The 24,937-nt window shown below is 40.3% G+C and overlaps 5 protein-coding genes across 8 annotated transcripts; 3 read left to right on the top strand and 2 right to left on the bottom strand.

Moving 5' to 3' along the window:
- LOC109713620 (phenolic glucoside malonyltransferase 1-like) lies at positions 1,723-3,997 on the bottom strand. Its single transcript, XM_020237768.1, has 3 exons — positions 3,231-3,997; positions 2,268-2,741; positions 1,723-2,183 (listed from the first exon to the last, which is right to left on the bottom strand). Exons 1-3 carry the CDS (start codon positions 3,885-3,887, stop codon positions 1,932-1,934), a joined length of 1,383 nt encoding a protein of 460 aa, XP_020093357.1. The 5' UTR covers positions 3,888-3,997; the 3' UTR covers positions 1,723-1,931.
- Positions 4,903-8,236, top strand: LOC109713622 (S-norcoclaurine synthase 1-like). Its single transcript, XM_020237771.1, has 4 exons — positions 4,903-5,267; positions 5,535-5,782; positions 6,614-6,938; positions 7,790-8,236. Exons 1-4 carry the CDS (start codon positions 5,004-5,006, stop codon positions 8,033-8,035), a joined length of 1,083 nt encoding a protein of 360 aa, XP_020093360.1. The 5' UTR covers positions 4,903-5,003; the 3' UTR covers positions 8,036-8,236.
- Positions 8,574-9,833, top strand: LOC109713623 (metalloendoproteinase 4-MMP). The gene has a single exon (XM_020237772.1). The coding sequence runs from the start codon at positions 8,624-8,626 to the stop codon at positions 9,665-9,667; it is 1,044 nt and encodes a 347-aa protein (XP_020093361.1). The 5' UTR covers positions 8,574-8,623; the 3' UTR covers positions 9,668-9,833.
- On the bottom strand, positions 10,844-14,804 carry LOC109713624 (probable plastid-lipid-associated protein 11; the record flags this gene model as incomplete). The annotated part of the gene is given in 4 exon segments (XM_020237773.1): positions 10,844-12,847; positions 14,149-14,214; positions 14,311-14,423; positions 14,517-14,804. Coding segments are annotated over 4 exon segments (567 nt in total), but the record flags the coding sequence as incomplete, so codon positions are not given.
- LOC109713606 (T-complex protein 1 subunit alpha-like) lies at positions 15,326-21,441 on the top strand. 4 transcript variants are annotated; one of them, XM_020237747.1, is made up of 7 exons: positions 15,326-15,548; positions 15,665-15,729; positions 16,493-16,582; positions 16,691-16,726; positions 16,896-16,955; positions 17,049-17,135; positions 20,780-21,441. In XM_020237747.1, exons 1-7 carry the CDS (start codon positions 15,476-15,478, stop codon positions 20,981-20,983), a joined length of 615 nt encoding a protein of 204 aa, XP_020093336.1. In that variant the 5' UTR covers positions 15,326-15,475; the 3' UTR covers positions 20,984-21,441. The 4 variants fall into 4 exon arrangements, with proteins under 4 accessions (XP_020093336.1, XP_020093335.1, XP_020093339.1 ...); XM_020237746.1 differs by having other exon boundaries at positions 20,771-21,441; XM_020237750.1 differs by lacking the exon at positions 20,780-21,441 and adding an exon at positions 17,772-17,960.

The following is a 24,937-nucleotide window of genomic DNA, read 5'->3' as shown; positions in this document are numbered from 1 at the left end:
GAAATCAAATTTTAAATCTTTTCGGCATCATTTGCCTAATGATCAAAGGGTTTCAAAATTTGTAATTTTAATGGTCGATATGAGGCGTTTTCTCGTTTAACGGCGTAAAGATATCCAAATCAATTGAATTTTTGTTAGAAAATTCTTTAAACTATTTAAAACAAGATCTATACTCTCGATCTTGATTACAAGACTCCTATCATCATTTTTTTAAGAATATTCATTTTCAGCCGTTTATTTGTGTCCACTCGATGGATAAGAGAACAATATCGAAAATGTATGAAATTTGATTTCTAAATACTTAAAACGGTATAGATCATGTTCAATGGTGCCGATCGTCGATTTGGATTCTCCATCATCGAAAACAAATGGGTGGCAAAAGTGTCGATTTGCTATCGATAGTATTCTAGCTCAACTCTATATATATATATATATATAGTAGTATATATATATATATATATATATATGATATTGAGAGACGAGAGAGAGAGAGTCCAGCTTCCTATACTACGGTCAGCACGAGGCCTCCCGCTGCCTACGAGTTGTTTCTCGATGTTGTGGCTTCCAAGTGGACGATCCGGCTCCGATTAGACTTGACCTGCACCTATTAAGAAGTAATTTGAAAAGGAAAATTCATAATTTTTCGATATCATTTACACTGATCAAACAAATAGTAAAATTGAAGTGGCTGGAAAAAAAACCTCATAAAAAATGATGATAAAAGGATTTAGAATTCAAGATCCAGACCTATACTGATCTTACTCTAAATAGTGAAGAAATTTTTCGTAAAATTTCATCGGATTTGAATTGTTTTACCAACCGTTGAAACCACAACACGCCACAGTCGGCCATGCTAAAATGCGGCAATTTTTGAGATCATTTGATCACTAGTCAAATGACTGCTCGAAAAAATGTGAAATTAGTGTTCAAAACTTTTAATAGTGCAGATCAGGCGTCTAACGGCAGGTCCATGCGTCGATTTGAAGTCGCATCATCCGAAAACAACTTGGATAGCACGGAAGCCCGTGGCTACCGATTAGTAAGCAGCTGACTTCTCTCTCCGCTCTCTCGATCTTCCTCTCTCTCCTCTCTCTCGTCTCTCTCTATACTAATATAATTATATATATACTTATATATATATATATTTCTCTTATCTATCGAGTGGGCACAAAAATGAACGGCTGAAAATGATTATTCTTAAAAAAATGATGATAGGAGTCTTGTAATTAACATCAAGAGTATAGATCTTGTTTTAAATAGTTTAAAGAATTTTCTAATAAAAATTTAATTGATTTGGATATCTTTACGCCGTTAAACGAGAAAACACTTCATATCAACCATTAAAATTACAAAATTTAAAACCCTTTGATCATTAGGCAAATGATGTCGAAAAGATTTGAAATTTGATTTCTAAACACTTCAAGTGGTGTAGATCATGTTCAACAGTGTCGATCGTCGATGTGGAGGCTCCATCATAAAAAACAAATAGGTGGTAAAAGTGCTGGTTTGCTATCGATAGTATTCTAGCTCAACTATATATATATATATATATAGAGAGAGAGAGAGAGAGAGAGAGAGAGAGAGAGAGAGAGTTGAACTAGAATACTCTCAAAAGCACCAAGAGGGTGGTACTTTTGAGTTTTTAACCATTGGATGGAGAGATGTAAGGTTGGAATGATGGTGACAGATGGTGGTAGGTGGAATAGTGTTTAATCCAAAGACTATTAGTAAACAAGAAGTAGATCCAAGGGCTAGAAGCCTAGAAGCACTAAGGGATTAGTATTTTTAAAAGTATTCTAGCTTAATTCTATATATATATATATATATATAAAATGATACGTGAACAGAGACTTTTAAGACCAACAAACCATACTCTGTTACGTGCAAACTCTGCAGTAGCTTCAACAGATTATGATGTCTCAATAGATGCATCATAATTTGCCTACTAATGCACGAATATTGGAGTGCTTGGCGGTATCCAGACCTCTCGAGAACACTTCGGCAAAAGCCTCCATCTGCTGCGCGGCAATCGCGACGGATACCTGCACCGTGCCCTCGTCCCTCCCCTTGCACATCACCACCTCCCCATCGAAGTTCATCGACACGAGCTCCACCCTCCTCGGCCTCCCCCATCCGAAGTCTGTCGCGTACCCTGCCTGCCGTGGTGATCCCGCCACATTAACCTATTACAAACACATTCATATTTTTTCATTCTTTTGTTTCGTTTTGCACGACGCTATTATTACGTGCGTAAGTTTTAACACCACCTTCATTCCTGGAGGTAAGCTCGCAAACTCCTCGGGCCATTTTTCGATCCCTCGCACCGGCTCCTGCTCCACTGCACGAACCGCTCGTGCGATCGCCGCGCAAGCCCTCGCGTGCCCATCGGGGGCTGTGAGGTTTGACTCGGTGGAGCAGACCTTGACACCACGAAGGCAATTGCCCGTGTAGTTGGCGTCGACGGGTGGGCTGAGGCGCGCACGGCAGTCGGCGAGGAAGAAGAGGAATGCGGGGCGATCGCGGGCAAGGCCCTTGGCGAGGGCGAGAGAGATCCAGGAGTGCGCGGCGAGGGCCTCGAAGGTGGAAGGGGTTCTTGAGAGTGGACTCGTACGTTCCTCGTGTAGTAGTTGTAGCAGCTTTGCTCGTTGTTTTAGAGATTGAATTGCCGTTGCGTTCAGTGTGAAGGTTCTTCTCGTGAGACGTAGGCGATCTTGGAGGGATTTGTTTGAGGTTGGTGGCAACTAAAACGAGATGGGTATAAACTAAAGTTAGTAAAAGGGTCGCAAAAGGAACAAACAAAATGATCACTTCATGTAAGTTAGTAAATTCTAGTTGAAAATGACTGTGTCAGGTAGCTCTGAGCCGAGTATTGCTATCGCGGTGTCTAGCGGAATCAACTGAAGAAACGAAAATTTGATCTCGGCTTGGCTTTTTCACATCTTAAAATTTGAGGTCCAACGCGGTTGGATGAATTGGTCTAGACCTATTTATTATGTTAAAAAAAAAAAACATAGTAGACAGATTGATTTGGTCTGCTTAATTTTTTTTTATAATTTTTTTTTGATTTTTTTTTTTCAAATTTTATAATTTTCTTTTGATTTTTCAATCGAATCTTTTATTTGAAAATTAAATATTATAAAATAAATATTTTTATAAAAAACTTTTTCTTAAAACCAATCTTTTACCAGTACATGAGCGATGCAATTACTTACAAACATACAGTTACGTACCTTGGGTCGGTTAGGCGCCAGGAAGCTCAAATACCTCTTCGCGATCGCGTCCTTTGCGGGGACTGCGATCACCGCTCGGTCATGCGACGGCAGAGGGCCCGGCACAACCCGACAGTCCGCACGGCACTCCGCGGCCCACGCCTCCACGAACCGCCAGAACGCCCGGCCGTCCACCGCCGCGTGGTGGATCGCCACCCCCACCGCCGCCCCGCCCCCGACGAACGCCGTGACCTGCACCGCCAACACCGGCACCGGCATCTCATCCGCCGCGATCTCCGGCACGAGATTCAGAAACGCCCCGGTATCGTGTGTGTCGTCTTCGGCGATGCGGCGCACGTCGATGTCCGACAGGGCCTCGACGAACGCGACACCGTCGTCGAAGGAGCAGTCGATGACGACATCGTCCAACGCGGGGCGGTAGGCGAGCTTACCGGCGAGCGGGCGGAATAAAGTGAGTGTTTTCGAGAGAGATGATTTGTAAGAGTGGAAAGAGGAAGGAGAGAGGTGAGCATCGGGGTAGAGCAGGAGATTTTGGACGGGCTGGAACGAGATCCAACGCATATCGAAGAAGGAGAGCGGCGTGATCGTTTCGGACGCAGAATTAGAGTCCGCAGCGAGATGGACACGGGAGACTTTAACGGTGCGAACTCCCGGCATCGTTTTAAGAACGACTGTAAACAAAGGGAGTGAGAAACTCCCTTGTAAGAGAGGAAGGGAGCTTTCGAGTTACAAGTTACAACACAGACTAGAGTCAAAATAAATATATAAAAAATAGTGGACATGGTTCAGTGTCAGGTCGCTTTATTCGCTGTTTGCCACTTCAAAATTCGTACAAATCTATAATGAAGGAATCTATTTTGGCCGATTAGTAACGAAAAAATTTAAATAAAATAAACGCAACCCGGTAGTATGCTATTTATTTTTTAAATTTTTTTTTATAATGTTACATTAAAATAAATAACTTTAACTATTTCATGACCTTACTTTAACTTTACTAAATAACTGGTCCAGGAAAGAAAAAGGGGTTACTCTATTTTTTTTTTTTCTTATAAATTATTGTTAACAATAATTTTTTATACATTATGATGATATAGATTTTTAAGAAAATATTATGATCAATTAGACTTGCCATATAAAATATGTAACTTGGTATACTTTAGGCCCCGTTTGGTTCGAGGGATAAACGGGAATAACAAAAGTTATCCCCGCTATTCCGCCTAACGATGTTAGAAATGAGGTTCAAATTTTCCAGGTTATAATATTAAGGATGGCAACAGAAATGAGGTGCAAATTTTCTACGCACGCGATTCGTAGAAATTTTAATCTAATTGTTTGCCTGGAGACAAGATAATCTTTATAATATAATGGACAAATTAAATAAAATTTGTCATCCATCAATGAATCCGATGGTGGAGATTGATCCTATCTTTAGGAGCTCATGATAGGTGACATTTAAACCCCTCTTTATTTTCTTATAAAAAAAAATAATAATAACAATAAAAACATGTGAAAAATAAGTTTGTTTCTAGCTCAATCATGCAACTACAAGTCTATGACACCAACCGCTTCATTAAAAATTGTCACATTGCTCATTGACAAAATGGAACATGTCTTAACAGCTAATAAGTCAAAGAGAAAAAAGTTGGGTTCTTAATGCATATAAATAATCACACAAGGGTCATCAGTGCAGTATTATATATCTATCCAATACATGTTTTCACTCACTCGAAGATCCAAAGCAGAAAAATTCCACCTTCATAGCTAAGAAGGAAAATGGAGAAATGGAATCGTGGAAAGATTACTGGATCCCTCCCTGTTGAGAACGTGCAGGCTCTCGCGTCGACTTATAATGGGTCACACGAAAATAAGAATATCCCCGAGCGATACATTAGGCCCGAGATCGAGCACGAAGCAGTCGATTGCGTAAATGGAGTTGATCTTCCGGTGATCGATCTCGCGAGGTTGAATGATCCCCAGTTCTATAAAGAGGAGTCCGCGAAACTTCGAGTTGCTTGCGAAGAGTGGGGTTTCTTCCAGGTGATTTATTAGTAATTATAAGTAGCCTTAGAAAACGTTTTTGTAACACTTTTAGGATCGGTTTATTTTAACTATGATAATTTATTAACCTGATCTTGTAATAATCTTTAATTTGATAGGGGTATAGGGGTTAATTTAAGGCGCATGTTCAAACAGATCAATCATAGTGGCCCATGTAAAAGCCCCTTTACGTTTTACTCGGCACATTTTTGAACATGAATTAGATTTGTGTATAGTCCACATTTTTTTTGATCTCACATGATGCAGCTCGTAAATCACGGAGTGCCCGACGAAGTGATCGACAAAATGCGGGCCGACATAATCGAATTCTTCAAGCAGCCCCTCGAGCAAAAGAAGGCGTATTCGCAGCTGCCGAACGGTCTCGAAGGTTACGGCCAGGCCTTCGTTACATCGGAGGACCAGAAACTGGACTGGGGCGACATGTTCTTCCTCATCGTTCGGCCGGTCGCATCGAGGGACATGAGATTCTGGCCTAATAACCCTCCTACTTTCAGGTGAGAAATAACTATACCTTATTTTCGAAAAGTTTTTTTTTTTTGAGAAATAGGTAGAGCACGCTATCTGCTTCGTTTATTTCATTTAGAAATAAACTTAGCTAGAAATATGAATCAACTAGGATTCGAACTTGGGTCTCGGGTACCAACCACCAAGCCTTTTGCCACTTGCTCTAGGGACGGTCGGTCTTATTTTCGAAAAGTTGATCCGATAAAATTGTAATATAGTTAGCCCGAATACTCCAAAAGTAACAAATAGTAAAACAATACGTCTTAACAAAATAGGATATACAGGTTTAGCGAGGATGGAACAGATCGTCTATATGCGTATTATATTTCATAAATGATGAAAATCCGGAGCATATTCTATTTGGTTGTAGGTTTGTCTAGTCTTTATGGGTTGCACTATTGCAAAACATACCGACCCCTGAGTACTTGTTGTTAAATCAAATAGGAGATATAGCGACTAGATGGTGTCGAATCAGAAAATCGCAGTCGGATCTCGCTAAAATTCTTTTCGATTTTTGTCTTGCCGCGATACACTGAAAACTTTGAAAAGAACGGAATTCACAAATCTTTGACAACCGTCACACTCGAAACGAAGATGTAGGCAGCAAGATTATTTCCTCTGCTGAATTATGGGCTTCGATCTTGGGGAAAAGTAAGTTTGTGGTTAGGATAACCGTATTTTCGACCGAGTCTTCTTTTCTGCCATTTTACTTGATGTTGCATTTTCTTCAATAAAGTATATCCCTGTTTAGTCAAAAAAAAAAAAAACAAAAACAAAAAATCATTGGTTACAAACGCGATTCGTCGGATCTCCGTTTTCAGGGACTCGCTTGAAAAGTTCTCACTGGAGATGAAGGACATTGCAGGCCGTCTTTTGGAGTTGATAGCCAAGGACTTGGGAGTGGCAGCAGAGGTGCTGCTTAATCTCTTCGACGACTTGCCGCAGAGTTTGAGGATGAACTACTATCCCCCCTGCCCGCAGGCCGATCAGGTGTTGGGCCTTTCGCCGCACTCAGACGGTTCGGGGTTGACGCTGCTTCTGCAAGTGAACGATGTTCATGGATTGGAGATAAAGAAGGGCGGCAAATGGGTCGCGGTTCAAGCCCTTCCGTGCGCGCTTATCGTCAACATCGGAGATATCCTTGAGGTGAAGTTAGAAATAAACGCAAGCAATAGAAACTACAAACTTTATTTGCATAATCTGCTAATCTTTAATTTAAAGGTTTTTTTTTTTTTTTTGCTTTTGTTTTTGAATAATTTATATGGCTCTCTGTAACATTACAAATAACAAAATATCTTCACAAAATCTCTAGAAATACTAATGGCTGCAATATACATTCCTACTGTTGATGTCTCTTAAAAAAACTTAGTTAATTATGAATAAAATACGTAACAATCTTGATCCGTGAAAGAAGTAAATTATTTCTTTTTCATCTCGTTTATATTATAATCTTATAAACTAACTAATGGGTCCGAGTCTGAAGACGAATGAACACTGTTGCTTTGGTGAAGAGCGTTCGTGTCCTCCTGCGAGGCCTACGAAGCGACGAAGCCAGCAATCAGAGCCCTCCGACGAAGGCACCCTGAGCCGCTAAAATGGAGAAAAAATAGTGAAAAAACGAAGCAGAAAATGGATAAGGAAAAAACGAGCGAACGAAGAGGTGCAGAAAAGGTTACAATAATAGCGAATTGGGTTGATAGTAATATAGTAAAAAGATAACCTTTTGGGGAAGGGTATTTTGACGCGTTTCTAACCATTGGTATTTTCATTTGTAACGAAGAAAGTAACATTTCATTTACTTTTTGCTAAAAAATAAATAATAAATTAACAGTAACAAAGTAAAATGGTAAATATGAATGTCGCGCTGCATTTTTTTTAAAAAAGAATAAATTTAATAATTTAAATTTTATATAAAAAAATATATTTATTATTTGACATGTTTATAAAAAATCATATGAAATTATTATTACTGTTGTTAATATTATTTGCTGGAACAGGTACTGAGCAATGGACGGTACAAAAGTATCGAGCATCGGGCCATGATAAACACGAAGAGAGAACGCATCTCAGCTGCTGTATTCCACAGCACACATGAGAACTCCATTGTCGGCCCTCTTCCGGAGCTCGTAAAGGACGGGGAGATGCTTTACAAAACAGTAGGCTTTCTCGATTTCGCCAAGTCCTTCTTGGCCGCAAAGCTTGATGGGAAGAGTCATTTGGAGTGCATGAAGATCGAGAAATAAAATTAATTAGTATACCTTATGTGTAGTGAGTGATGTACGTAGCAGTGTTAATTTAATCGTGTGTAAGTTATGTTCTTTTGCGGATAAAGTCTATGTTAATGTTCAGTATAAAAAGTGTTATGTTTTTCTATGATCTGACTTAAAGTCTTAATTACGCGCGCTCCTTAATAAATGATTTTACAGACCTGTCTTTTTTCTTTTTTCACTATTTCCTTCTTTTCAATATATAGTGTCTAAATATGTATCATATGGTTAGTGTATGCGGTGACAGAAAATTAATTAATATAGTTTGGCGATGGGCCTAGTCTTCGTAGAGAAGACGAGTGTGTCTTGAGTACATCCACATCGAAGAGACGAGATCGGAGAAGCAAAGTCCGTGGCAGAGCCAGTTGGTGACCAAACGCTGAATCATCACCTTCCTCCTTTTAAGTAACCCACTCCAAGCCCCACAGACCAACCAACAAACCAAAACGAACCGGACCCCAACATATATAGCTCGGTTCCAATAACGAGAATAACTATAAAATCCATCCGAGTACTTAAAAAATATCAATATCCCACGCTTGAATCCGACTGGGACTTGTAGTAATGCTTCCTCTGATCCCCACCGTCCTCGTTCTCCTCCTCTGCCCCTCGCTCCTCGCGAGGCCCGCCCCGGACGGGGCTAGCCCGACCGACACGTGGCGGTCGTCCGAGCGGCTCCTGGGCGCGGGGCGCGGGAGCCACGTGGCGGGCGTGGGGGACCTGAAGCGCTACCTGGCCCGGTTCGGCTACCTCCCCGGCTCGGCCGCGTCGGACCGGACCGACTCGTTCGACGCCCGGTTCGAGTCGGCCGTGAGCCTCTACCAGACCCGGCTCGGCCTCCCGGTCTCGGGCAAGCTCGACGCCGCCACGCTCGCCGAGATCGCCGCCCCGCGCTGCGGCGTCCCCGACCGCCCCGCCGCCCGAGCCGACTCGGTCCGGCGCTTCGCGTTCTTTCCGGGCTCACCCCGCTGGGCCCGGCCCGGCCCGTTGGTGCTGACGTACGCGATCTCGCCCGCGGCGACGATCGACTACGTGCCGCGCGCGGCGGTGGCGGCGGCGTTCCGGCGCGCGTTCGCGCGGTGGGCGCGGGTGATCCCGGTGCGCTTCGCGGAGGCGCGCGACTACGGCGCCGCGGACGTGAAGGTGGGGTTCTACGCGGGCGAGCACGGCGACGGCGAGCCCTTCGACGGGGTGCTCGGGGTGCTCGCGCACGCGTTCTCGCCGGAGAGCGGCCGCCTCCACCTCGACGCGGCGGAGCGGTGGGCCGTGGACTTCGACGCGGAGAGATCGGCGGTGGCGGTGGACTTGGAGTCGGTGGCGACGCACGAGATCGGGCACGTGCTGGGGCTGGCGCACTCGCCGGTGAGGGGGGCCGTCATGTACCCGAGCCTCAGACCCCGGACCAGGAAGGCGGAGCTCGGCGCCGACGACGTCCGAGGGGTGCAAGCGCTCTACGGCTCCAACCCCAACTTCAGCTTCAGCTCGCTCTCCGCATCGTCGTCCGACACGTCCGCCTCCGCTTCCGTCGCCGCCGCATGGAGTAGTACTAGTACTCGTGTAGGAATAGTTCTGGTGGCGGCTGCGACCGTTATTTTTCCGTTTATATGATGTGTCCCTCCCTTTGAGTTTGTGTAGAAGCTGGTTACGGTGAATTGGTGGGTCCTAGAAGGAGAGGAGGGGAGGAGGGAAGAAGAGTTCTCTGCTCTCATTCATTTATTTTGTTTTGTGTAGATATATATAGCAAGTTAAATATGTTTGACTGAATGATCGGCTATAGACTTGCTTCTATGCTTTCAATTCTTTTTCCCACCTTTGGAGTATCATGTATCAACTTTTTATTTGATCACGTGAGTTGAGTCGACCATCAGCTAGGACCACATCTCGTGGGCTATAATATGTATAATAATGATAATAAAATATAGCAAAAGCAACAATATTTGCAATCTATAATAACAGATAATATTCATAGGAGTTTGCTTAATTTTCATCTAACTAGTTTCTATAAAGCATCCATAATAATGGATAATATTCGATAGGAAGTTGCTTAATTATCATCTAACTAAATTTCTATAAAGCATTTTCTTATGCCCTTTATTACTGATGTGTTTACTCTTTACTTATTTTCAAGAACCTTTGAAAAAGAAGAAAAAAAAATCCATCTTATTTTGTATAAGAATACAACTTTACCTTAGAGGACTTTTTTTCATGTCAACATCTAATATCTAATTGCAACATTAAAGTCTTACGTGTGACATAGGATGATCTGAAATTTGTATAGACCACACTAGCACAGAGCAAAGAGGAGGCGTGAGGAAATTTTCTATCTGGTTATTAATTGCCTCAGCAATAATTTAACGGAGAGCGTCATCGTCGCTATAAAAGCAATCACTCATCGATGCCTATTTTATAAGCACCATTGGATCAAGATCGAGCGGTAGGATCTAACCCAAGGGTAATAATCATTAGCACTAAAATGACAAGTTGGACATTATGGAGAGCACGCCAAATCCCAATTGGTGGGGGTCGAGATCAAGGTGCGGTCAATTGAAGGCTTAGTGGTAGCAGGTTCACATGGACGGACGGGATGAATCTGACCTACAAAAGTTAAACGGGCCATGATTCGACTACTACGTATTGGAACCAGTTTCTCGCTCCTTTAGAACTACATAGACCAAGTCCTAATAACAGGATAATACAACAATTATGTCATAAATGTATACCACTAGTCAATTGAATTATACCATGTAAAGTTACAAAAGGTATGACCTATGACAATACGATAACTTCAACTTAAAACGAATGAAATTAAAAAGTTAATTAGTGTATTTTAAGATCAGTCGATATAATTAGATGTGCTTACACAATATGAAACCAATAAGATTCTAACAAGTAGAGCATAGTTTGCTTCACCACCATTTCCACGCCTTCACACGCGTCCGCATCGCTAACCTCTAAAATTTCTCAGGAGCAGCTGTCGACCGTCAACTGAAACCGCACCGCTCAAAAAGACACAGCACAGCCGCACCACCGTTCAACAGGGTGGGGCGACCCTTATTTTATACTTTTAAAAGATTTATATATAAACAAATAGTTACATATTTTATAATAGTAATATTGTTAAATAATTTAAAAGTAAAATTAAATTTAAAAGCATTCAATAAAAAAACGTGAAATAAATTGCAAAAAAGTAAAATAAAATCATGGACACCTCCCCAGCTATAGGCCATTCTGAAATAGAATATATATTTTTTACTTGATTAATGCACCTCAACATTTTTTTTTTTTGTTGAAATCTGTTTTAGCCGGATAAATTATAAAAATACCATGTTAATTGATCAAATTTAATAATATAAACTATTTTATAGTGAATATAGTTAGACTAATTAATTGCTAATGAGTAATTAAGCAATAAAATTTGACAAAAATTTGAACTTAGCAAATTATAAAAGTTCAAATGAAAAAGATAGAAGTTATAGGAGGTGTAAACTAAAAAATTAAAGCTAGGGTCTCCATATATTTTTACCAAGAAAAAAGGGTAAAACGAAAAAGACTCCAGCCTTTTCATCGCTGGGAACTCACTGTGTGCCCGAATTAATTGTAGACTCTGCAATGATGTTAACAGTGTCCCAACAATAACAACAGCATCAATCTGAATTCGAATACGATTTGGAGAATGAAGTTTAAAAACTCCCAACTTTAAAAAATATATATTAGTCATAATCTAAATCATCTGTAACATACCAGAGCAAATCCCAAAAACTTTGGAGACGAGTAAAGTATCAGCAAAGGTTATTTACGCATACAAGGAATAGAAAACACTGGGATATCCTCGACTCAAAAATGACATAGCCTCAAAGTTACTGGATATGCTATAATCATGTAGAAGAGCAAGATGACTAGAATAGATGGTGATGATGAACGACATTAAAACAAGATTACCGACACATTAATGTGATAAAAAGGGTAATATTATGATCTTAAAAAGAAGCAAGAACAGATGCTTGACTAAATGGAATTATAACTACCGTTATTCAACAGTACATTCTTCAAAATAAATACGAAGTCGACAGAAGTATATAGTTGTCCGTACCTGAGCTTTTCTGGACATTTTGGATCTTCTTCCAAGCAGATGAAACATGCTAACCCTCTCAGGAGAATGACGAAGTGCTGAAAGGCAGTAGGCAAGTGTTCTGACTCAAAAAAAGGCGAATTATTGTCAGCATAATGATCCTTCAATTAAGTTTCGTAAGTTGGAAGCTAGAAAGATTGGTACCTTAAGGTATGATAGCTTCAGATGCAGGAAATAAAAAGGCAATTTCAAGGTTATTAACATTGCTAGTTATACATCAATCAGCAGGAAATTTGTTAATATTACTGCTGAACAAGCTAATGTTACCTCGTATACAATGAATGCTTATTCATTCATTATAACTACAGAAATGTACATGAGCATGACTTGAAAAAATATTCCTCAGGAATTCTTCTTCTTCACAATCGAAAAGGATGAACGCCATAGTACGAGACATCGCACGCAAAAATTCCCGTGAAAATTAACAACCTATTGAGATGCTTCACATGGTGATACTCCACTAGATAATTGCTAACATATATACTCACCCACTATAAATAGCTCCAATACAAGGAAAAGTGAGATAATATGAGAAGAGAGTGATTTCCGTTCGCACCAATCATTCCTTCCAACTATAAGGTGCTCGATCGACAACTAAATAATCCCCTCGTATGTCCTTTACAACTCGGATGTCTTCATCTAGATATACAGACTCAAACCTACATGACAAAAAACATGATGTGTACTTAATGCAGGGCATTCAAAAGCTCTGATAGCTTAACTACCAAATATTGAGAGAAAAATTACAAAAAAAAAGTGCTTATTTTATTTCCGGCAGCAGGTGATAACTTCTATAGGTCGGAGGCTTCCAGATGAACATGACGAAACAATAAAACTAACAGTACAAGGTTGAAGAAATATGAGGCAAATCTAATAATGATACATAGTCTAGTAACTTTGATTTTTCATTTAATGCTGACAGCTCTGCTGAATAAATACAACAACAAATTTAGTCAAAATGGCCATTAGCCAGATTTTGTTGAAATCGGTCTTAACAAACCAAAACAATTATCATCAGGATCAGAAGCCACACCAATAAAAAGAATCACAGAAAATTATTTGTTGGATATTCAAATTCAAACTCACACTTGCACTTCCTCAAATAGGGTATACCCTTATTTAATCAGAACAAAATAAACAAAAAAACAAATTCAGGCTCACTAACTTCGGTCCAAATCAACCAAGGATTTAAATACCTATTGACACGGGCGGTATCTTTCGTACCGTATCATGCCAATAATATGCCGCTACGATACAGTTCCCATACCGACAGCACAGTTTAAAACCCTTTTTACTTTAAATTAGTAAGTAATTTTTTCAATAAAATTCAAAAGATTTGATAAAGGTACTTAATAAGCAACTAGAAAATTTTGTTGCTAAAGAAAATAAATTTTTCATATCATTATGTGTTGGTACACATATTTTTTGTGATCGGTACGCATCGATACCGCCCAGTACGCACCGTGCCATACTGTGCTAGCAAGTTTATGACACGATCCCGTGCCACGACACTTAAATTCTTAATTTCAACAACTCCTAAAGCATAACTATAGCTTGGAAGATGTTATCAATCATCACAAGTGCAAGACAAAGGCATATTCAATGAGAAATAATGCGAAACTGCAATTGACATAGTATTCTAGTTTCCTTTCTGGCAATAGCAGGGGAAAGTTTGTTCTTCGTCCATCTCTTACTAAACAGAGAAAGCTATCTATACAAAGTCAATTCTCAATGTGTTTTCCCCCTCTAAATTGCTAATATTACTCATTTTTCGCCCCTGAGAAAACCAAATTGAGAGTGAGGGAGTTGAACCTAAGAAATCTCACAATTGAGTAGACACGCCAACCCCGGCCTAGACATAGCCGTAGTCAATACATTGCCAATGTTTTTCAAAGTGTTTGATTTCTATTAAATATTTGAAGGTAGAAGAAACATATTGAAAGTTGAAACCAAATCTTACCATCCTTTTCCGAAAGGCGGCAATGGGATCTCCCAATTGCTCCCCCTTAGCACTGCACTAGTGAACCTGCCCCCACACTCGACAATCATCAACACACCGACAAATCACAATAAAACCCTAAAAATATAACTGATCAACCAAGAAGAACTACCCATTACACACTTGAAATTGATCCTCTGAGGGGGCTCGGCTTCGATCGAGGATCGCACGAAGAAGACCCCGGAAGGGGGGAACGTGATGACGTTGTTGAGCGTCCCCTTCTCCACATCGATCACCTAGGGCACGATTGGTACAGTACTCTTTTTTTTTATTTATTTAGTGAATTGCACAGAAAATCACCTTAACACAAAAACTAATAATATAATTACCTGGAGCACATCACCGGCTTCGGTGCCGAAGAAGGGGGCGTTCTTGATGATGAAGAGCTGCTCCTTCTCGGTGGTCCACAGCATCCGCCACGTCGCGGAGAGCGGAGGCCCCGTGGTGACCGAGCCCTTCGCCGCGGCGGCGAGCGCCTCGATCGCGACGACGATCTCGGCGCGCTTCGAGGGATCGCGCTGCGTCCTGAGGCCCCTCTCCTGGTCGGAGATGAGGCTGAGGAGGTCGGATTTGGCGCGCACGGCCTCGCGCGGGCGCAGGAATCGGAACGCCGCCGCGGCGGCGGCGGCGGAGGAGGAGGATCGGGCTCGGCGGAGGCGGCGAGGGTTCGCGGAGATGGGGAATGGAGGAGAGTGGGGTGTGGAGGAGAGGGAGGAAGAAGGAGTGGTGGGGAAGAGGAGGGTCGATGTCGCCATGGGAGAGAGGAGATCGAGGGATTGGGATTTTGAGGTGAAAGTGGAGACGAAACGAACTCAACGGTCCGTAGCGAGCGCGTGATGATCAGACGGTGGAGAGCAACTTGTGTTCGTTTTGATCATCATTCGAAGCACGAGCGCCTCAACTTTTGTGCGCGAGACGAGATAGAAATTGGCGCGTACTTGGATAACAGGCTAACGGGTCGGATCGAGGACCTTTTGTTTTTTATCGCTTGCAGGTCTTATTGCCTTATAGTTGGGGCCTAAATGGGCCGAGTTTGTATGGGCCCCCATTTTAAACCTTAGGTTCTATTTATAGTCGCTATCAGACCCGTCATTCGCCCTCACTTCTCGGGCTCTATATGTATAAACGTAACCTTAACAAAGCCCACTACTCTACGCGCCAAGTTGCTACTTGCTACTCTCCGAACACTCCATACTCCTCCCGTCTTCGTCCTCTCGCCCCTTTCGCCTTTCTAGGGTTTCCTCGGAGCTCAAACCTAGGGTTTCCTCGTACAAGCTGATCCGTAGCCATGGCGATCGCCGCTCAGACCCCCGACATTCTCGGCGAGCGCCAAACGGACCAGGATGTGCGCACGCAGAACGGTACGATCCTACTCTTCGATCGCTCATGCGATCCTTTTTATCAAAGAGAAACGCATTTGATGCATATTGTTATTACTCTTCGTTGATCGTCTTGTTGAATCCTTTTGGTGTGGCAGCGGTGGTGTGCCAAGCCGTGGCAAACATCTTCAAGTCGTCCCTCGGACCCGTCGGTCTCGATAAGGTGAATCCATTCTTTCTCTAATGTTTTTTGTTCCTTTTGTGCTGTATCTGAGGGGTGTTAGTGTTTTGAATGCCTTGGAGGTTGGAACTCTAATTTTAGCGGCGTGCATTTTATCGAAATTTTGTACATGTTCTGTAAAGAAATGAACATTGTTTGTTGAATAGCGATGTACAAACTTATAAAAGTTACTAAGTTTGGTATGGATCTTGTATGGTGAAATCCAAATATGTATGTTATTATAATTGTTTTTCAACTAAATGTCCTATTTGGATTCATGAAGCATTTAACTTGCTCGTTTCACACCATAGATAAAATAGAGATATTAATTTCACATCATCTTTGAATCTGTTATGTTTCGTGAATATTGGGTGGTATTGGGTGATGGTTTTGTGCTCATACCTGAGGGTGTGAAAGCTAATTCAGTCATTGTAGACAGTTTAAATATATATTAGTTGTCTACTTTCTTTAAGGTTTATCTACTTTCTAAAATTGCAAAGTGTAATTTCCTATGCCAAATTCAAAACAAGTTTCCTCTTACAAAATTTAATGGATAAAATATAGAGGGAATGCAGAGAAATTTCTGTTTACTTTTTATTTTAAGGGCTGTTGCTCTTTTTGGTACAGTAATTAGGTGTGATCCACAAAACATCGTGATCCTTGCAGTTGATATGTTAATTCATTGCACTCTTCATGGATTTGTTACTTGTGCAGTAGATTTTGAGTGCTTTTATGTGTTAGAAACTAACTAGTTTGGATGATCTAGATTCTGGTTGGTGACATTGGTTATGTGACAATAACGAACGATGGCGCAACAATTCTGAAGATGTTAGAGGTGGAACATCTAGGTGCCAAGGTAGATACTATTACCAGTGAAATTATCTGTATTTACTTCCATGTGGGTTGTGAAGTTTTGTTATTATTAACCCTTCTCTGTATATAAATTTTGCTCTGAGGATGTTAGATTCTTGTTGAGCCGGCAGAACTTCAAGATCGGGAGGTAGGATACGGCACAACATCAGTTGTTGTTGTTGTAGCTGCAGAGTTGCTCAAGGAGACTTTACTCTTTTCTTCAGTGTAGCTTTGTAATTGTTATTATCTCAGTGTCATAATTTATTTGGAATGATGATGACATATTGAAACTTGTCATATCTGTTTTTCTATTGCAGAGAGCAAATGTTCTTGTCAGAAATAAAATCCACCCATCCTCTGTAGTTAGTGGCTACAAGGTGAGCTTCTGTTCTTCAGTGTTTCTTCTTTTTCTTTTACTGTGCTCTGATCCAAACTTCTAATACCTATTATATACCCGTGTTTGTATGCAGCCCAATTCGAGATTTATTTTTTTTCTCTTCCTTCTCCGTCTATCAGTTTGCAATGGGGGAAGCCTGCAAGTATCCGAGTTGATACAGGTAAGCTTACTGACCATTCACACAAAAATCGCGGGGATTGAAGCTGCTTGATTAGATTGCTAATTAGCCACCGGCTTAAATTCGTTTTTTCTATTTCTAAAATCCAACTCTATAGCGGATAAATATCAATTGAGGAGGGAAGACGAAACAATAAAGAAAGAAGATGAAACCAAAAAAATATTAATTGGAGAAGAAAGATGAAAGAGTAAGGAAAGAGGAAAAATTGAAAAAATATTAATTAGGAAGGAAAGACGAAATAGTGGGGAAAGAAGAGAAAACCGAAAATTAGTCTTAACCTAGAAGAGATTAGGTGGATCAAACTCAAGAATGGGCAGATAAGAGAAACCGGTTCAACATGCAATATGAGAAGTAATAAAACCAGTTTAACTAACAAAAAAGAACAGATTCAGAAGGAACCAGTTGAAAAGAAAAATCAGGTCGAAGGAGGTAAGGAGTTAGAACTGAACCAAACCCAAAAAACAACCTGACAGGTGAGGCCAACTCACAAAAATAGAGTTGGTGATACCACGTATGTAAATTATTAAGGATTAATAGATAGTTATAAAAATTATAGATTATTAATATAAAGGTATATATGGGCTACTAAAATGACTGCATAATTTTTTTCATGTGGAGAATTGGAAGAACTGTTTTCATCCTCATCCATCTTGGACCGGCCCAGGCCCACTTTAGCCCATACAGAGTATGACCCTCTAACAGGTCGTTTGGTATTGGTTGAGGGGCAATGTATGTTTTTAGGCAAACTGAAGCAAAAGCATATAATGATATGTTTCTTCATAGTTTAATCATACCGACTCATTGATACGGGGCAAAAGCATATAAAAATATTACGTACAGAAACAAATGAAAGTTTTCTCCATTGTACTTTTCTCTATACGGAACAAAATATCCCCACAGTACCAATGGAGCCTAAGAAATTGTTGAGTCCAGCATGTTCAGCTAAGCAATACTTTTTGAATTAATAATTTCATATTGCTAGGAGGATCGTTCCTTACTACAAAAAGCTATTATGAAAAAATTGTTCGTCTGTTTTCCATACGAAATATTAGTATAGATCCTAATGATCCGATTGTGATATAATTTCTACAGAAAAAAAAATTTTATATATAATTTTTGCCCCAGTTCCCCATTGCCCGATAAAGTTAATAATCCTCAGTATTAAACAGACTCTAAGAGAGTCTGTTTGCACTTTAGACTTAGAATTTTATATTAAGTTCTTATCATAACAAACATTTTAAAAACTTTTATTTACCAAACATATATAGCTCCTACAACTATATGAGTTGTTTTATAAACCTTAGGCCAAATAGATACAAAATTAAACCTTGTGCTTACGATGCCATACTATTTTATTGACATCTTAACCAATTTACAAGCAAGTATATGTCACGCACACTGAGGAAAAGTTTTAAGTACAAAATTAATTCTACACTGACTTTATTGTGGTCTAGGGCTTTGAATTACTGTTATTGAATAAGATTTCACTTGCATCAAAGCTCTCTGATTTTTCATTTTTTTTATAAAAAAATAATAATANTATAGCATCAAAGCTCTCCTCCTAATTAAGTTGACCAAACAGTGGGCATGGGTGTTAGTTTACGCCAAAGTCGAGGCAAAGGATGTCAACGCTGACGGATGAGGGCATTGAGCCCATACAGTAAATTGCCAGCATTTTTTCCTTTTTTTTAACAAAAATCAGTCATATAAGATGCACCTCTTTTTTTAATCTTTTTTACTGTTACATTTCACATGCTTTAAGATTCGTGTAAAATAAAATCTAACAACAGATAGGAGTTTGCCTAAACAAACGTATCTAGTAAAAAGAAGAAAAATTAGCTTAGAGGTCTATCTAGACTGCTTCTGCATATGCTTTTGATCGCAAATTTTAGTAGAGTATTTATTTTTATTATAGCAAGAAATGAAAAACAAAATTCCGTATCTTAAAATACTGAATATATTATATTAAAATAGCATGATAGCTGAATCTTTTAGAGATGAATGATTGTTTTCTTTTTTTCTCTTTTTTTTTTTTTTTAAGAAATAGGTAGCACGCTACCTGCTTCGTTTATTTAATTTAGAAATAAACTTAGCTAGAAATATAAATCAACTAGGATGCGAATTTGAGTCTTGGATAACAATCATCAAGTCCTTTGCCACTTGCTCTAAGACGGTCGGTGAATAATTGTTTTCATACCAATAGTATTAGAGCCAGTTCCATATCCTTCAGTTTGCAGATCGATTTTTGAATAACACGATAAATACAGATGTAATAACGAATAGAAAAAATAAAATACGGCAATTGTATTAAATGTTTTGAAGTTGAGGGCCATGCATATTGAGAAGTGCGTGGAGGTTATTAAATGGATGAAACTAATTGCTCTCACCTTTCAACAAAAACAATTCACGTGCTCTCCGAGTCTTTGACGTGCAATCCACTGTTCTAACAAAAAACACAAATTTAGCTGGATTAAATGTAACCAGCTGCTATCGCTTATGAAAAAGTAAAATTGGGCACTGATTGTTCCTTGTGGGTATATAAATTAAAACTTTTAGCAAAACTCATGAAACTTTGAAAACTACGTTCTATGGAATAATAATAATACAACTAAAATTTTGCTAGAGATTTTCTTTATCTTTACTCCATATAAGGAATCACATGTACGTACGTGTTACAAAGATCTTCTTTATATTGCTGTATAATCTAAGTTTGCCTAACTCATAACATCAACCTAACATTGTCACCGGATTTATACTCTGTTTGGATACATAGACAAGTATATTTTTTAAATTTACGTAAGGGGTATATATATGTAATGTTAGATATATTGTGTTAAGACTTTCTAACGTGTATATATCAAACAATTAAATTTTAATCACACAAGATAATATTTGTACGGAATATATTATCATTGAATATTTTATTCCGACATCCAAATGATGCTTTATAATATTTGTACGGAATATATTATCATTGAATATTTTATTCCGACATCCAAATGATGCTTTATAATTTGAGAATTGACAGTACAATAATTAAAATCACATATTTATTATATTTCTTGCGTGCATCATTAAATAAGATGCACGTATATGAATGTGTGGCTATAAGAGAGGGAGAGAGAGAGAGGTCGGAGCTTGTCGGCAGTGTTGAGACGAGCGTGAATGCGACCCAACGGTGTGAATCTTGCGGTGGCTGCTTTGATTGACCTGATTCCGGCTTCACTCGGTTCCCATATGGTGGAACCTGCAAGCCCTAGACCTACCCAATCGGCCTTTATTCGAACAGTTACAGCCCACTTTTATTTGTATAAAGAAAAAGCAAATCATGCACCAATCTCTCTCTCTCTCTCTCTCTCTCTCTCTCTCTCACGCGCGGGGGAAAGCGAGTGATACTTTACTGAGTAGTTTCTTTTATATTTTTTTAAGAGAAAGATAGTATGTCATTTGTTTCGTTTAGTTAAAATTGAGAAGCAATTAAACTTCGAATCCCACTTGCATTAGGAATAGTCAGTTATTGAGAAGTTTCTTATCGAAACTTTTATTAAGATACCTAATTAAGAATTTATTTCAACTTAAAATCTTTTTATTGAAATTTTAATATCGTATTGAACTAGGAATTTCAGAGAAAAATCAGCAAGAAAATTAAGAACGGGAGATGGGGTGTGGAACCGAGTGGTCCAAATCCACGCGTTCCGCGACACGTGGGGACACGCCATTGGTCACTCGTGTGCCCACTTGCGATGGCGAGAGAGCGAGAGCAAAGAAGGGCAAAAACGAGGACCAGCTCCCTTGCCCTACTCACTTACCCCCGCGTCTGGCTCATCTGACACCCTCCACGTTCCTGCGTGGTCCGCACCGTTTGATATCTATGCGGGAGGGTCCCATGAATACTCCGCCAAAAATTTGCGAAAGCTCTCTATGGCATAAGTGCGTACGTAGCGCCTACATCTACGACGCTGTTATGCGGACCCCATGAAGGGGCTACGTGCCGACGGACACGCGGCGGTCGCACGGTCGAGGAGCGATAGCAACCGGCATGTGCTGCGGGGCAGCGCGCGTCAGAGAACGAAGGCCGGGGGGCGAGCTGATCCCGAAAAAGGGCCTGCGAAGTTTCCGACCGACACCTCCCCAACAAATTTTGGCTGGACCGCATCCGCCACGTCAGCTAATAACGCATGATGTCGTAAAATCTAAATACGAGACTTTGTTTAGAATTGCGAGGAGCTCTCTATTATATGTAGCAGAATAGTAACCGTGATATGTCGATTACGATAATTTTGACTAAGATGCAGTTTCCCTAGCCACCTCGGAAAAATATAGATATGCCTACTTGCTTTCTCTTCTGACTCTCTTTGATGCAAGTAGTATTGAAAGATTCTTAATACTAACGAAATGGGCTTAAATATGATTAGAAATATATTTTCTAGCAATTTAATGTATTAGAAAAGAAAATAGTCATTTAAAGATGATATAAAAAGTGAAAGCGCATACCGACTCTCATTCACTTGCCTATACATAAGAAGTGTTGTTATGTCTCAGATTATGCATGTTAAACTTTCAAAATAATAATATTAAAAGAGTGAGGCTACTATGCTATCGGAAGCACGGAGCCTTCTGTGCTTCCAGCTTGTTTTCGATGTTGTGACTTTTGAATCGTCGATCGGCTTCGTTAAACTTGATTTAGAGTATTTGAACTACCCAGAAAATAAATTTTATGATTTTACGATATCATTTGTCTAGTGAACGAAGGGGCTCAAAATCAACGGCTGAAAATAAAAATCTTACAAAATGTAATAATATGATATTAAAATTTTAAATTAAAGATATTGATCTTGTTTTATATAGTATAAAGAATTTTTTATCAAAATTTCACGTGATTTGGATATTTCTACACCGTTAAACTTGCAAACGGTTCACTACGGTCATTGAAATTTATTGATTTTGAGCTCATTCGATCACTAGGCAAATGATATCGAAAATAATAAAATTTATTTTCTAGGTACTCCAAATACTCTAGATCAAGTTTAACGGAGCCGATCGATAATTCGAAAGTCGCAACATCGAAAACGAGCTGGAAGCACGAAAGGCTCCGTGCTTTCGATAGCATAATATAGCCTCACTTATATTAAAAAGTTCCGTTGGTATATAAGAAATTAATAAATTGTCAACGGCGAATGATTTTTATCATAAAACTATTTTCATACGGTACATACGCTCGAAAGTGAGACTTTCAAAATTAAATTTGCAGAATGCGTGTACCGCGTGGACCGGGTCTACACAGTATTTTCCCCGGTTTCTCTGTTTCTCACCGGTTACCCTCGACCGTGGTCGGGCCCGCACCGTTAAACGAGTACCCCGCTAACTCACAGGCCGCCCAGTGTGCACAGTCGCCTGGGTCCCACGTGCTCATAATTATATTTCTTTTCCTATTAATAATCAACTAATTAATTAAATTAATTAGTTAAATTGGCGTTTGAGGATAGATTAATGAGGGTTAGAGCTCAAAGGGCGTTCGATCACGTGCAGGGTTAATCGTAAGCACGAGCGAGCACGTGCTCCGGGGATTCCGGGCCCCCCCTCTCCCCCCGCCTCGTGCCTCGGGATCCTCACCGCTGTCACGTGATTCGATGCCTTCCTCCACCACCTCTCCCCACTGCGCACCCTCCTGTCCTCTTCCCATACGGCAGCTCCGCTGCTGCTTCCTCTGCACGTATGCGCCCCTCCTGCGTGGACCCGGTTCGCCATGTCACCTGTAGACCGCTCCGGACTTGAATTAAATGGGAGGAAATTAAGGTGACGCAACTCAAACTCTGAATTCACTGCTCTGATATCATATGAAACAATCGTTACACTCTTAAAACTTAAGCGGTTAAAAATGATATTTATATATTTTTATATTTAGCATAACCAATTGATAATTTTTCACAAGAATTGGTATTGCATACTCTCTTTCTAACATTATCAGAAAAAAAAAATCCAAGTTATAAATAAATATAATAATGCATTTACTCTCGCAATATTAATTCTCATCTTCCATCGATTATATTTTTTTTGGTAATTAATTATTTTGTCCAATAAAATTTTCACTATATATTTATTTTTATAGATAAAGTAATATAGAAATAAGTTTTTTCTAATAACCGTAGAGAGTATAGTAATATTTTAACAAAATAATATAAGGCACAGAAAGCCATATGCAATACATTTTTTTTATTTTCAAAAATAGTATGTATATTTATAGGCGTGCTTGCAAATCTAGGTATCGCTGTAGAATCTATTATGAACTAATTAAAATTCCCAGTACATGCAACATATATTAACCCATGGAAAGAAAAAAATCTACACTATCATATTTACACCATGTGATTAATAATAAGTCAATCACATTCCTTCTTTTCAAAAAAAAATATAATAAAAATATTTTTTTTACAATCATCAATGATGTGATATATATATCTAAAATGAGATATTTGATTGATTTGTTACGCCACGTCATCAATATACTAGTTGTATTCTAAAATTTTTTATTGGAAGGATAGCATTTTGCTCCTATTGAAATGATTAGGGGTACGGATTGATTGTCGATAAGCCTACGAGTTTCGCAGTGGACCTGGTCCGGGCAACAGCAGAGTGGCCCCACCGTCGCCTAACGCATCCCGCCCGTCGAATAAGTCGCTTTAAGATTCGGGCATATCAGCATCATTTTGCGTCATACTAGTACTAGTGTCAGGAGGAGGCAGGAAAAGGTTCGAGAGGTGGTCCTGGGCCGTACAGGAGCAGGGTGGGATGATTACAGCTGGGGGGTGGGGGTTGGGGGTGGGGTGGGCCCCGTGCGTCGTGATCGACGTGGAGCAATGCATGGGTTGCCACGTCGGACGAGGCGGGAGGGTTCGCCGTACCCGGCACGTGAGCGCGTGCGAGCTCGAGGGGCGACGGTGCTTGTGCGCGGGCACCCCGCACCCGCGCGGACCCACGTCCCCCGCTCCCAACCCGACCCGCTAAGGATTTTATTTATAGATTTTTTTCTGGTGTGTTCGTCTTGATGCTTATATGCCGCACTTAAAACTGTGACAGTAATATTAAAATTCAAATCAAATTACATCATTAGATATCCGAGTAATATAATATATTATTTTTAATCTTATTTTTCAATTCTATATTTATTATAATAACTTTTTATTATATTTACGACGACTTGATCTAAATTTGTGGTTAGAATAGATCATTGCCACGGAATTTTTTGATGGATCAGTTTATCCTACTTGTCATTGCTAACAAAATTTGAGTTTAATATATCTTTTAAACAAATTCAGAAATATAACATAATTTTTTTTTCTCTATTGTGGTCCACGGGTGACGTGGTACACCTGGTCTACAAAATCTCAGTGGCCGACTGGGGGGTGTTTTTCACCACTGGAGCCAGCTGGCACGCCCGGGGACTTTGACGCTAAAACGATTTTTTATTTTTTCGCGTTTGGTGAAAAAAGAGAGAGGGGGTGGTGCACTTGGGAACAGGTGAAGCAAACGCGACGTGAGAGTCAGGTGCGGTGGTGGTCCCCACGCGCCCCGACAGTCCACGTGTCCTCGCGTCAGCAGCCCTCCTTCTTCACCCCCTCCGCGGTAACAACCTCCGCCCCCGCGCGCGCGCTCCCCGGCCCCGAACACCAAACACCGTGCTCGCCCACACGCTCGCCGCCGCAGAGCGGGCCCCACCGAGGTGCGTGTGGCGTCCCACGTGTGCTTTTACGCTCCACCGTGCACGGCCAATCAGTGCAGGAAAA

The sequence above is a fragment of the Ananas comosus genome, linkage group 8 (assembly GCF_001540865.1).
Source record: "Ananas comosus cultivar F153 linkage group 8, ASM154086v1, whole genome shotgun sequence".
NCBI lineage: Eukaryota > Viridiplantae > Streptophyta > Magnoliopsida > Poales > Bromeliaceae > Ananas > Ananas comosus.
Note: the sequence above shows the minus strand (reverse complement) of the source record. Positions and strands in the feature narration are given on the sequence as shown.

Excerpts from the sequence above, each read along its gene's own strand:
- LOC109713623 (XM_020237772.1), top strand. The coding sequence starts at position 8,624 with ATGCTTCCTCTGATCCCCACCGTCCTCGTTCTCCTCCTCTGCCCCTCG.
- LOC109713606 (XM_020237746.1), top strand. The coding sequence starts at position 15,476 with ATGGCGATCGCCGCTCAGACCCCCGACATTCTCGGCGAGCGCCAAACG. Across the intron at positions 16,583-16,690 it reads TGGAACATCTAGGTGCCAAG|ATTCTTGTTGAGCCGGCAGA; the intron begins GTAGATACTATT and ends TGAGGATGTTAG. Across the intron at positions 16,727-16,895 it reads CAGAACTTCAAGATCGGGAG|AGAGCAAATGTTCTTGTCAG; the intron begins GTAGGATACGGC and ends TTTCTATTGCAG.
- LOC109713620 (XM_020237768.1), bottom strand. The coding sequence starts at position 3,887 with ATGCCGGGAGTTCGCACCGTTAAAGTCTCCCGTGTCCATCTCGCTGCG. Across the intron at positions 2,742-3,230 it reads TGGCGCCTAACCGACCCAAG|TTGCCACCAACCTCAAACAA; the intron begins GTACGTAACTGT and ends ATCTCGTTTTAG. Across the intron at positions 2,184-2,267 it reads GCTTACCTCCAGGAATGAAG|GTTAATGTGGCGGGATCACC; the intron begins GTGGTGTTAAAA and ends TGTTTGTAATAG.
- LOC109713622 (XM_020237771.1), top strand. The coding sequence starts at position 5,004 with ATGGAGAAATGGAATCGTGGAAAGATTACTGGATCCCTCCCTGTTGAG. Across the intron at positions 5,268-5,534 it reads AAGAGTGGGGTTTCTTCCAG|CTCGTAAATCACGGAGTGCC; the intron begins GTGATTTATTAG and ends CACATGATGCAG. Across the intron at positions 5,783-6,613 it reads AATAACCCTCCTACTTTCAG|GGACTCGCTTGAAAAGTTCT; the intron begins GTGAGAAATAAC and ends CTCCGTTTTCAG.